The sequence below is a fragment of the Vespa velutina genome, chromosome 4 (assembly GCF_912470025.1).
Source record: "Vespa velutina chromosome 4, iVesVel2.1, whole genome shotgun sequence".
Lineage (NCBI taxonomy): Eukaryota > Metazoa > Arthropoda > Insecta > Hymenoptera > Vespidae > Vespa > Vespa velutina.
In genome coordinates this window covers 118,912-133,132 of record NC_062191.1, presented here as the reverse complement: position 1 = coordinate 133,132, position 14,221 = coordinate 118,912, and the positions used below count along the sequence as shown (strand labels likewise).

The following is a 14,221-nucleotide window of genomic DNA, read 5'->3' as shown; positions in this document are numbered from 1 at the left end:
ATTCTGTTTACGATCTTTCTATTGCAGGATATAAGAATAACGAGTAAAAGAAAAAACAAAGGCATACGACAATGTCCCTTTTTCCGCGATACGTCGGATCGCACTCTGGCAATTTAATCCCTACGCTAATCATTCGTTCGGTCGATAAGGAATGTTTATTAACGTTGGTACTTTGTTGTATTGCGTTACGAATGCCGAGACCTTTTTCCTCCTATCTCGGGCACTGGTGCAACAGATATATGTATATATATATATGTATATATATATATATATATATGTGTGTGTGTGCGGGTGTGCCGCAATGTGCAAGTGCAATTTTTTCGCTCTCTGGTTATAAATTTATTACGCTCTTTGTACCTATTCTTCTTTTATTCTACCTTTATTTTTTTTCTTCCTTCTTTTCATTTTTTTCTTTCACATTTTTTATCTTTTATTATCGCTATTTCGCTTTTTTTTCATCCTCAACTTACGTAGGAGGATGAACTTTGACGAATACCTCGAGTACCTGCACGCCGGATGTGTCGACATTTGTTTCTCTTTTCTTACCAGTATTATTATTATTATTATTATTATTATTATTATTATTATTATTATTATTATCATCATCATTATCATTATCATCGTCGTCGTCGTCGTCGTCGTCGTCGTCGTCGTCGTCGTCGTCGTCGTCGTCATTATTATTACTACATTATTACTATTATTATTATTACATCGACATCGTTACTTTATCGTTACTTTATTACTTACTCACTCACTTACCTACCTACTTACTTACTTAATTACTTACCTACTTACGTACGTACGTACTTATTTATCGTTTCACCCGAGCTTGCATGAGCAGTCATATTTACCACATGCGTGTAACTATTCGCTTTCTTCTTTTAAACGGAATGAATTCGTTAGTAGTGAGGCAATAAGAGCCCGTATGTCCGGCGACGATAGAGAAAAATCGTTGTTGTAACATTGATTAATTTCATTTAATATGCGGTAGTCTTTATGTATAATCACGTATATAATACATACATATATGTATTATATATTATATATATATATATATATATATATATATATGTATATGTATGTATGTATGTATGTATGTATGTATGTATGTACGAACGATTGTTATATTCAAACATACGTACGTATATGTATAACGTGCAGTAGAATGGCGGGGGCTTGAGAAGGAGAGAATTGCTGTGCCTGATCTGTAGTCGGACCTTTTCTACTTTGTTGGAGAAAACGTCTGGTAATCGATCACGGTTGGGGTAGCAATTAATCGTCTCAAGAACGACTGCGGACGATCCGACACGATATAATAGTCCCATTTTATCCGCAGAAAAAAGAAATCTCGTATCTGCTTTACAAGTATTATTACAATAAGCGAGTGTTAAGTACTTATAGACACGCGTTTTAATTTCGAACATTTTAATTTTGTGGAGAGGAAAAAGAAAGGTTAGGCAAGATTATAAATACAAGTTTAAAATTCCGTGTTTCTTTGATTTTATCGCGGAATTGACTCTGAGAAAATGGAGCGATACGATCGAACGAAACTCGCGCCCCGACCTGCATTTTTCTATCGATAGTTAATACTCATTTCGTGTGGGTGCGGCAACAGAATGTTTTCTCGACCTTTTCTTTTTCTTTTTTTACCGCGGGAAGAATCTCTCCGCCTCCCTACATCTCCCCGTCCCCGTCCCCGTCCCCGTCCCCGTCCCCGTCCCCGTCCCCGTCCCCGTCTCCCAACGTTTTTTCTATTTTTCATCGCAACACCTTTACGTCGTTATTTATTGGCGAGGCCACGCTTTCGAATGCAATCTAAGCTCGACGAATCAGATGGTCGTCGTCGCATGGTCCGAGGAAATATTTATCAAAGTTTGCCGCACGCACGTTACGGGGAGTGATAAAAAATTCATAAGACGACGTTTTCTAGTTTTCAAAGTGCGCGGGTGTGGACAAGATGGCGTGCAAGATGGCGATCATACGTGGCGGATATAATAGTAATAATAATAATAATAATAATAATCACAATAATAATAATAATAATAATAATAATAACAATAATAATGATAATTAAGACGCGGGTATCGCTCCTTTCCGAGTTTCTGCCAAAGGCGCTCATGAGCGCGCCAAAGCGTCGTTAGCTCTTTGAAAATGATCGCGTTTAAAAAAGCCAACGAAATGAATCGGTGTGTGTTTAATCGTTCGGAGAGTGGAGCGTGCCGAAGAAGCGCCGTAGATTGATTTTCTCTTGGATTTTCTCAAGGATATGCCGGTACCACCCACCACGAGCCGCAATTTTCCAAAGACCGATAAGACCTTTAAAGGAGGTTCTCGAATCGCGCTCGATCTCCCGTCACGAGAGCTTTTCTACCTCTTGACGTACAAAATGCGGCTGCCTGGAAGAAGAGAAAGAGAAAGGCTTTATCTCGCCGGTCGCAGTAGGGGCTAGAAAATAGCCGTGAAAAAAGGTCCGACGTTAAAGCGATGGCGAAGCACGACAACGAGGTCCGTGTGTATACAACGTCGATGCAAATTTGAGAAAAAAAAAAAGAAACTACCCGGAATTATCATTATTTTCCTTCGACTCGTTTCTTCAAAAATACTTTCAAAAGGTTTCGACAGGGATACAAGGTAAAGGAAAGATTCTAGGCACAACTTTGTTTAAATTCCCGGGAAATTGTTATTATATCATAGATGCGGGCGTGAGAAAAAGCGTGCTCATTTATTATGCATGGAATATATAAAGTATGTAATCACGGAGCGTGAATGTCGTGACGTCGACACGAAGCGCCTACCGTTTCGACGTTCAAAAATATCGATTATTATCGGTTTCGCGAGATGCCGGTCAAGGTAACTTTTAACGTTTTATCCATCATTTTGCTTCTTATTCTTCTTCCTAGCATCTCTCCAATTGGAAAAATTACTTTGCGCAACCCTCGCCGTTCGTCTCGGAGAGAGAGAGAGAGAGAGAGAGAGGGGGGGAGAGAGAGAGAGAGAGAGAGAGAGAGAGAGAGAGAGAGAGCAAGGAAGCTGCGTCTTGATTCGTTGAATTTAATAGGATTCGTCGAAGGTAGGAGCGAACATCTCGCGATATCGGCGCGTCCTTGGCCGGCTGTCCGTTAGGAGGAGGAAAGTCGATTATCTCGGACTCTCCCCTTTCTCTTCCTCCTCCCATCCTCTCTGTCTCTCTCTCTCTCTCTCTCTCTCTCTCTCTCCGCCGTGCTCTATTCCCATGGGAAGAAGGGACCTACGTTCGGTAGGATCAGCCTCGCTACACGACGTCCTATTTCCTTTTAAGGCTACAAGCGCGAAAAGACTTTTCTATTTTGGACGTCTAACCTACGTCCAACTTTATAGGAAAAAGGAATTTATCGACTTTATTTTTGTTCCTTTTTCCTCCTTATCTTTACTTTCTTTTTTCTCTTCTTTTTTTGCTCCTTCCTCGAGATAAGGTCGAGATAAGGAAATTAGAAAAATCAAAGATCAATCTTTCGTTGCTTCGCCCGACCCATTTACGAACGCGGTGTGAGCGTGTCGAGATCGATTTTCCTTTCCCTTCGCTTCCAAACTTTATTGCTATTTTCATCCGATATATAGTCAGATCAGAATCGATCGATCGAATCTATAGAATACACATACGAAACGGCCTAAAGTATATCGTTTAACGCGCCGTTTGCCAGCATCTCTGTACTTTTCCTGCCTAGATCATCGTCCAAAAATTATTATCCTGGTGATAACCCACCTTTGCCTCACTTTTTTTTGTTTTTATTTTTTTTTTTTTTTTTTTTTTTTTTTTTTTTTTTTTTTTTTTATCATTTCTTTCTCTGGTACACGCACCCCCGCTCGGTACAAGGAAGAATCTGTTACTCAAACGATATGACGATTATCACAATGACATGACACGATACGATATGATTATATGATATGGTATGATATGACAATGAGATGATTAATGTGACCATGACCATGATTTTTTACCATGATTTTACATTTACTTATTTGTTGCACGTTGTTTGGTGCGTCTCCGTAAGCAGTATGAGGCGCTCGCAGATCTCCGCTGGTATTTCGACATTTCGATCTTTCAGTATCTTCGATACTCACTCGGCCAAATATTTAAAAGTCCCTTTATGGAATAAAGATATGCACGTGGAGTGATAAGATAAAAAAGGAAAGATACGCAAAAGTACGAAATGTCGAGCCAGCCAGTCGGCTACTTGCGAAGCGCTGGCAGTCTGTAAGTTGAGTTTAATGCATGTTGTTTTGTCTGTCCTTGCATGCAGGGATTCGGTTTTGTAACATTCGCAAATAGTGCTGACGCGGACCGGGCACGTGAGAGGCTACACGGCACCGTGGTTGAGGGCAGAAAGATTGAGGTGTGCATGAACTTTCTTATACTTATACAATACATACATACAGAAAATTTTATATCTACATTATATAATATATATATATATATATATATATATATATATATTTATCTATTTATATATATTTATATATATTACACGCGCACAAACACGAAGTATATATATATATATATACATATATATATATATATATATGTCTATATATATATATATATATATATAATCATATAAGTATACATTTATATACGTGCATATATTCGTACGCGTATCGCCTTCGAATTTGGCATAAAGTGTATCTTTGTTTTCAGGAATCGAGAAACACTGGAAAGCGCGCGTTTATAGCGTTTTACAGATTCGAACGTTCGCGCGCTTTCGAGTGTTTTGAGAAAAGACGAGAAATACGATCAAAACCGTCTACGATCGTTTTTGCCGTTTTTTTCGTTTCAAAATCGCGTTGAATGATTTTCTTCATCCTTTTTTTTCTTTTTTTTCTTTCAAATATACATTTTTTCCTTGTCTACGTAGTCGAATCGATCGTGATTCGATTTTTCCCAATCATTCGACGCGATACGAGAGAGTCGTGAGTGTCAGATGGAGTAAGAAAGGGGTGAGAGAGGGAGAGAGAGAGAGAGAGAGAGAGAGAGAGAATGATAGAGCGAGAGGGAGAGAGAGAGAGAGAGAGAGAGAGAGAGGGAGAGAGAGAGAGGATGAAAGAGAAAAAATGATAATAGAAGGCAGAGGTAAGGAACGAAAGGGATCGTAGGAAAAAAAATGATCGTTTTCGTTCTTTTCTCATTCGCGATCGTCCTTATCGTATAACATTTTAGATTTTTTGTAACTCAAAGGACACTCGCGAATAATTTTTCTAGTTGTAAAAGATAGTTTTTAAGAGGATTTAGAAGGCACGTTAGAGCGTACCAAGTTGCAATTTTCGATGCGACGAATACGTTTCCGAGAGAATACGTTCTCGTTATCTCGACGACGAACGATTCCTCTTGAAAGTCCTCTCGTCGTTTTCGAAACACTTTCGACGTAGTTTGTGATCCACGCGAGATGCAATTATGAGATTTTTCGGAAAAAAAAGAAAAGTAACGAGTTTCAATAAGGAGCGGACAACGGACGACGAAGAAGTTGTACCTTGTGATTTAAAAAAGCTATAGGATGAGCGAGGGCTTCCAAAGGAACAAAAAAAAAAAAAAAAAAAAAAGAGAGCAGCAGCAAGCTCTCTAAGCGTGAACACGCCGTAATATTCCGCGAGTACTACAAGTATAGTTTTTATATTGTAAAAGTCTATCATTGATTTCCTCGAACTCTAATTAATTTTCCAAAGTTCTAAATTCCGTATTGCTATCTCGATATCGACTAGAATATCATTTTTTATGGTGGAAATAGGATTTGATTTATTCGTCCATCGAAGGATCGTTTAAACGTTACTATGTTCAAGGGTCTCGGCAATTTTAATCCTCAATCTCCGTATGTGGTTCAAACTCCGTCGAGGGTAAAAGAGCGAGCGCGCGAGATACCGATTTACGAGATAACCTTTATAAACTCGTTTAATTGATAAAGAAAGAGGCAGGGTCTGGGGGAGGGAGGGGAGATACTCCGACGACGTTCATCGAGCTTTGATCGCGAAACCAAGCGGATACTTGTCATCGCTCGCTACGTGCTAGACCACGGAGTGGAGGGTAGACTATGTCCTGCTATTTATCCATCGTTGCGTTAGTATCAAACAACGGTGCTTTAGATCGATCGAACAGTTCGATCGGTTAGCCGTTGGTGCCTAAAGGAGCACGTTGCAGAGGAGTCTCTCTCGCTCCCACCCCCTTGTTCGTCTCAAATTATCCGCGCGACTTTAGCCGCATCCCTTCAATGGCAATCTAAATATATCCGCGACGTTAATTACGTTCTCATTCGTTATCTGTATCTGGACGAATCGGTATCTCCGACGTTCCCGTATACCGAGAATGGAGAATATTTTGTAGGGCGATCCGCCAACGTGGACGATTCACATTAGACTTTTAAACTTTATCTACAGTCGAGTATGGGCATTATATGTCAGTAATAAAATCAGTTCCACGGTTATTACGTCCACGTTTGTCATATCGCCGTTAAAATGAAATATCGTCGACGACTGCGACGACGACGACGACGACAACGACGACTGCGACGACGACGACGACGACGACGAGAACGTTGAAGGGGTGGAAGCGCAACGATTTAAAAAATTACGAATAAACTGATGAAAAAGGTTTATCTCATTCGAAAAAAAAAATCAAAAATATTATATGTTACGCAGATCTCTTGAGAAAAGAAACAAACAAAGATGGGAAAGAATAAAGAGAAAAATTAAAATGCGAGATTTGAGAGAAAAAGCGAGTTAGAGAGAGAGAGAGAGAGAGAGAGAGAGAGAGAAAGAGATCGAACTAGAGATAAAATCGATCGCGTTCGATCGCAATATTAGGATAGATCGATCGAGAAATAGAGTAATGGGCGAACGCCGGTCGAGGACACTGAGGAGGCTACTGAAAAATCAAACCTCGCAAAGTGTCCAAAAAGGTAAGGAACAATACGAAAAATTTACAAAATCTCGAAAAAGTTATCGCAGACGATAAAATACGATAAAACAGACGAACGAGAGTAATGAAAAAAAAAAAAAAAAAAAAAAGAAAAAAAGAAAAAAGAACAAACGAACAAGAATAGTTATAATAAGCTCGCACTGGCCGCTCTCTCACGCGTTCATAGATAAATCCAAAATTGTACATACATCGAACGGTCGATCTTTTTCAAAGCAACGCTACGTGCACGTGCTTTTTTTTAATAGATACACACGATACTTTTTTCTTCACCTTCATTTTTTCGCAAAAAAGAACAAAAAAATCAAAGCGAGGAACGTGTCTCTGGAATATCCGTTCGTAATCTTTTCCTTCATTTTTTTTTTTTTTTTTCCTTTTTTTTTTTCCTTTTTTTTTCCTTTTTTTCAGTCTTTTTTTCCCCCTTTCGTTTTAATATTTTCATGACTCGTTAGAATAAGGCTGCGAGTGTCGATCGATTCGTTCGAATACTTTCGAACGCTTGGCAAAAAGGAGAGATCGGTTGAGATTTTGATACCTACACATTGCATCGAGAACGGCACGTAGATAGTAGCTTCGTTTTCGTATCGTTAATATCATTATCGCCGCTCGGTTTGTCGAAAAACGGCGCGTTTAAGTCGGTCTCGTAAGGTGCAACCAAGCGGTTACACGAGTAAAAATATTCTTTTCGTATCGTAACGTGCGACGTGCGATTTATCTTATACGTTTTGTTAGAAATTCGAGGAAACGAACGTCGTTATTTGGCGAATAAGAAAAAATCGTAAGGGGCGGGTGTTCGGGGGCAGGGGGTGACGAGCGTAGGCCAGTTCGTAAATGCATACATAGATCGGCTTCCGGCATCGACGATGAATACGTTAGCATTACGACCTCAACGAAGCTCGAGTTTTCTTACTTTGCAAGTCAAATTCGGCCGGAGGTCTTGCGCTCTCCCGTGCTCCTCCTTCGCTTCAACGAGGAAGGCCGCAGCGCGCGGTTAGTTTTAGATCAGGAAATTTACCAAAGTACCCTTAACGAGGTTCGAAATCGGCCTTTCCATTATTTTCATCGCGATCGTCTTCCGTTTCCTTCCATTGTATAAGATTTAAACGCGTTAAAGACCCTACCTAGAAAATAGCGATTGCGGTCTCCTTCTGCCCAAGCGTTCGAAAACATTTCGATATCCGATAATCGATCAAGAAAGTATCTCATCTTTTTCGCACGTTACATCGCGGCACTTTTTCTACTCGAATATCTCGCTCGATTGATGCTCCTTCTTAGATCAAAAATCGTCGCTTCTATTCGAATCGTTCGAATTTAATGTTCCACCTTAAACGTTTTCAAGTTTCGCCTTTTATCGAGATTCTGTTCGAACAATATTCTTATTATTTCCTTACGCTTTTCAACGCGATGTCTTTTTCGATCTAACATTAAATTCGACGATCGCAAACTTTCCGACTTCGAAGCATATCCTTGAATTAGACGAATTTTTTCGTTTCTTTTTCTTTTTTTTTTTTTTTTTTTTTTTTTTTTTTTTTTTTTTTTTTTTTTCTTTTTTTTTCTTTCTTTTTTAATTCTCCCTTTTTACGCAATCTAAGATTAAAGCCATTTATTTGTTATCTCGTCGAGAAAGATAGAAGAAACGCGAAGCTCTGCAAACATGTGTGTGTGTATATATATATGTATGTATGTATATGTATATATATATATATATATATGTGTGTGTGTATATATATATATATATATATACACACACACACACACACGCACATGTATATATATATATATATATTTTCGATGTCGGAAATTCGGTTAAGAGAGGTTCTTTTCGTTGCAGGTTCTCCGTGTATCCCCGATGCCAATGTAACGTACCTTGAAATCAGATTTTACGTGGTAAGCGATAGGGAAGACGCTTTATCTTCGAAATCGTTTTGAATATAAGAAGAAAGAATCTGTTATCTGAATTCAAGGGAAGAGCTTCGCGTCGTGTCGGTCGGCGCGCGTCGAGGATACGTCGGAAGAAACGTTGCGCTGTTTCAATTGTTTCATTTTAATTTGATTTCTCTTTCCTCTTACGAGAAGAAACTCGACGCGCGACCGAAGGATGTTATTTTTGTTGTATCGTTCGAACTCGGATCGATGCACATCGATCTACCTATTAATTTTCAAAAAAGGTCAGGAGAGAGAAAAAAAGATAATGAGAATCCCATTATAAGTTAAAGCCCGCTCGGATAATTAACGTCGAAGTAACATTGTATTCATCGAGCTATTACGATCTTGTGCATCGATCGTAGATTTCCTTCGTTTAATATTCGACTCGTGCGTGCCCGTAAACTATTTCAATTCGATAAACGATAATGTCTTTCCGATAGTTTTCCAGTCGCAAGGTACGCGCGAGTCGAAACGACTGATCATCCCGCTAGAGGATTAAAAACATTTCTAATGCAATATTTTAAACTCGACAGGTGAACAATGCAACGGCGAGGGTGCAGACGAAAAAGCCACCGACGGTACCCAACGGTAGGTCAAAACTGTATAAATTGCATGAACTGTCGTCCGAATAATGAATATCAAGCTCCCGTTATCGTATTCTCTACGAACGTAACGCGACTCGCAAGGTTAATCAGCGTTATAAATAATTAGACGATCGCGTTGGCGTCGCACTGCCAAGTGTTTCTTCATTCGTACATGTCCACCGTTTAATTATAATCTCATTCGACTCGTTCTCGTTCGACGACTTATAAACGTGTTTTTTTTTTTTTTTTTTTTTTTTTTTCCCCTTTTTTTCCTATTCGCGATAGAAATTCGATCGTTCGTCCGTCGAGAAGGAATTAATGGGACGTACTTGCGCGATCTTTACTCCGGATATCGTTCTCATAGTTCTCTCATAGTCGGAATCAACTCGAGAAGATATATCCGCGTACTTTGGGGCTCCTTTATCGACGAGATGTCTCTCGATAAGGTGCGTCACGCCGATACGGAAAATTCTTTTTTCCTAACTAGACTGACAGTGTCTGCGCGACGATAAATCGACAGTTAATCATATTGTCTCTCGAGTATCTTCTCTCTATCGCCCATAGCCCGTCGTCTATTTCTCTCCCCTTAAGATCTAATGCGTGGCAACTATAGGTATAGCGTAAAAGGACCGCGCGGCATCTAATTATAGTACCATTCGTCCAATTTATCGATCGAACTTTTTCCCTCGTAAAAGGGAGCGCGACGGAAGAGAGATTGAAAGCTCGCTAGGACGTAGGACGTGTTGATATTTTTAACGGCGAGAACATATTAGTGACGTTTAAAGAGCGACCTTTTTTTATTTTTTTTTTTTATTTTTTTTTTTTTTTTTTTTACCCTTTCGCGGGGATCCTCCGGAGGATCCACTTCGATCCCGTTTGAATTTTCCTTATCGAAAATTTGAGTCGCTTGCATATCCGATCAAGCGGGTGGATATGTCCTCATCGTACAACAAGGCCATTAGAATTTCTACAAAAGGGGAACGGAAAAGTCGAATAATTCGCCACCTTCCGTTTCATTACGAGTCGTTTTGCTACGGGAGATACGGAAGGCCTAGGGGTCACGCGATAGTACGATCAATCGAGGATAGTACGATTATCTCGAACAGCTTCGACCTCCACGTGTCGAAGCTATTGCTGCTACGCTACTCGACAGCTTCCAGCGGCGCGGCTCTCTCGTCCTCGACATTGCCACGAATTCGACGGCAATTAATCGATCCCCCCCAATACGTCGAACGTGTCGAACGCGACGATAACGCGAGGCTCGCTTAAGCGCCGCGCAAACGTTGACTCTCGTAGGATATGGGAGAACGACCGAGAACGAGAAAATAAAAGGAGATAAACTCTTTTCTGTTGCAGTTTGCGTACAATGGCCAGAGGGTAGGTGCATCCACGACGTGCCCGAGTCGGCACTGCTGATTCTCTACTACGAGATCCGTGAAAATTGCCACGGATTTTCGTGAAGGCGACCTATAGACAAAAAAGACAAGGCAACGACGCTAATGAGACGACGAAAGACGAACGGTGTAGAAAACGACTCGAAAAGAAAACACTCACACATACATATACACGCGCGCGCACACACACACACACACACACACACACACACACACACATACACACGCACGCACGCACGCACACAAAACAAAAATAAGAAAAAAATCTTCTCGCGCGACCAAGTGACTAAAAAGATGCAATCGCGAAAGACAATATGAAATAGAGAATCTTGAAATGATACAAAAGTTTTCTTCGTATCGCTAAACGGGAAAGAAAGAAAAAGATATGTATTTCGATCGAAGGGAAGAGAAAAGTTTACAACACAGAGCCGCCACAGACCATGACCAAGCCAAAAAGAAAAAAAAAAAAAAACAGCCACGAATATGTTATAGATAAAAGCCAAAGAGAGGAAAAAAGGGAGGGGGGAAATCTACTTACTCGTTTTTTCTTCGTCGACTTTTTTGCGGTAGAAACGTAGCGATAATCCGCGGCACGGTGAATCTCCCTTTTTTTTTTTTTTTTATCAATGATTTCGTAGAACCTCAATGACGGGGTAGTAAAAGTACAAGAAAAGAGAAAGGAAACACGATCGACTTTTTTCTTTTATCGCGCCTCACCCTCCTTTCTCTCTTCTTATTTATTTTATTTGTTTTTATTTTTTAATTGTATATCCACATATATATATACATATATATATATATATCCATACTTGTGTAGTACTTGGTTCCAATCGATTCTTCGCTTGGTTATATGTTCCCGTTAAAGGTTCTAACTCTATTTTTCATTTGATTTCTCTTCTTGCATATTTTTCTTTAAAGAATCATTACAGTAAAGGAGCGGCAGTAAACGATACGGTCAGTGATTAAAGGCGGATTAACGAGACGTTTCTATCGAAAAGTAAAGAAAATACAATAGCGTCCGATAAGATCGTTCTATCCTTGTCATTAGTCGTTTGAAAGAAAGTCCAAAATATTCTCTTTTTATAATTAAGTAATATTGTTGATATATTACGCGATCCGCCAGGATTTTAGGAAGCAGCTTAAATGTAACGAAATTGTAACAGGGTATTATACAGCGACATTTTTTTTTAAATAGGTACTCGTTTAAGTACGCGCGTTCACACAGACGGAGTGTGTGTGTATATATATATATACATACACATACACATATATATATATATTTGTACATATACACGCATTATTGAAACAGCGCAACGACGACGTCATTTTCGATACGACGTCACGTATCGTTGATCAATATTCGCTCGAACATGCTGCCATGTTTTCGGAAAACGGAGACGTCGGCGTGACCGCTCTTTCGTACGGGTTATGCGAATTTTCGATTTTCCTAGAGAATATCTTTTATCTCGATAGCTTGCAATTACCAAGAACGAAAATTACCATTGTTTACTTTTTACTTAACGGCACTAATATCGAATAATTACATACCAACTTTATCGATTGAGGGTCGCTTTTTCTTCGCGATTTTGTATTTTCTAATCTATTATTGCGTTATTAGAACATACTGAATTATTAACGAGTATTGTAAACAACTCGCATTCCATTATGATAAGCTAATTATAACTTGAGAGGGAGAGAGAGGAGGGGAGGTATAATGTGTACGGGAATCTTGGTTAAATTATTTTTAAGTAGGTAATTATTCAAGGACGAATGATCGAAGAGAAATCGCAATGTCGAGCAAGAACAAAAGGGATAAGAACCGAATCGATATGGACGGGGATCTGCAAGAAACATATGGTCCTTTGTGAGATATTACGAAGGAAAAAGGAAATGCTTGTTGGTCAAGCGTCAAGAAGGATGTACGGAAGATGGCAACGATGACGAAATGAAGGAGAAATTGTGGAATTTGAAAAAAAGAAAGAAAGATCAGGATGGATCGTACTTTTAGCGAATTTCTAGCGATTTTGTTCGCTTTGTAGGTGCGAGTTTTTTATCGCCAAAATTCGTGATATTGGAAATGATTTTCGATATAACCAACGATATCAACTTGAAGCATTTCTCCAAGTTTGACTCTCTCCTTCTTTTTTTCTTTCGCAGAAATTTCTTTTTCGTAGAAATTTGCGAAAATTGTCTTTTTCTAAGCGCTGCTAGGATCCCTCCTTAGACCATCTTGCACGAAACACGATATACGTATGCACACGTATATACCTTTGATCGATAGACGATCGAAGAAGTAAGAAAAGATGGCATGCGCGTTTTATCCTTCAGGATAGGTACTTACGAACGCTATTCCGTTCGCCAAGTTTTCGCCCGTAGTATTTATTAAATATGTGACGACTTTTTCAAAGAAAACCTTATAACCGATTAGAATGATTTGTTTGATCAAAGTGAAAAAGATTTGGAAATGAAAAACAAAAGAAAAAGCATCGACTGTGTTCTCAGAAAGAATTCGTTAGATCGTTTGCATGAGATCATTTCATCTTACGTTTTCTATCGTGCTATTCTTAAGAATGCATCTTACATGTTTCGTTCCTCTCGACCCAACCAAGAGAATCCCCGCATTCTTACCGTGCTCACGCATTCTTTTTTTCATTAGCAGACGCCGATTTCGAATCGATTCGAATATATATATATATATATATATATATATATATATATATATATACATACATATACATATATGCACAGACACACACGTCTACCTATGTACAATAGATAGGCACGCACGCACGCGATTCGCTTCTTTTATGGCGAATGATACGCGGCCAGAGTCTCGGAGAAGCTTCTTCCTTTTTGAAAAAAAGAAGGAGAAAAAGAACTCCAGGAAAAGAAACCACCTATGTTTCGTTAGTGATCAACGAAAGTAAAAGAGGGAGATAACGAGAGGGGGGGAAAAGGACAAACGATAGAAAAATTAACGGACGGATTTGTAAGAAGAGGACGACGACGACGTCGCAAGAAAAGAAGTCATCGGAGACAAATCGCACCGATTTCTTAGCCGATTTCTTCCCGGGGAAGACGAGATTGGAAAAAAGTACACGCTTGTGGACCAAAATCCGAGGAGGAAGAAGTTACAGGGCCGAAAGGAGTTAATAAAATAAGGTCAGCACTGACGACAAAGTAACCAAAACAAAAACAAAAACAAAAACAAAAAAAAAAAAAAAAAAAAAAGAAAACAGACACGGGCATGGAAAAGGAAGCGCGCCTAGATTACGGGGCGGGGAAAGATATATACGAAACGATCGCGATCCGATCCGCGCGTGTAGCTTCTCTCACTCTTTCTTTCGCCTCGTTCTTCCTCGTCTTTTCTCTCTTTT

At 39.4% G+C, this 14,221-nt stretch overlaps 1 protein-coding gene across 12 annotated transcripts in view; it reads left to right on the top strand.

Moving 5' to 3' along the window:
• Nucleotides 1–14,221, top strand: part of LOC124948680 (RNA binding protein fox-1 homolog 2) — an 81,216-nt gene that overhangs the window by 48,053 nt on the left and 18,942 nt on the right. For 9 of the 12 annotated variants that reach the window (XM_047492643.1, XM_047492644.1, XM_047492641.1 and 6 more), the window contains 3 exons: nucleotides 4,281–4,373; nucleotides 9,400–9,454; nucleotides 10,807–10,827. In XM_047492643.1, the coding sequence (XP_047348599.1) occupies nucleotides 4,281–4,373; nucleotides 9,400–9,454; nucleotides 10,807–10,827 (169 nt within the window). The remainder of the gene's footprint in view (nucleotides 1–4,280; nucleotides 4,374–9,399; nucleotides 9,455–10,806; nucleotides 10,828–14,221) is intronic. The other 3 variants (XM_047492650.1, XM_047492651.1, XM_047492649.1) reach the window with 1 other exon arrangement.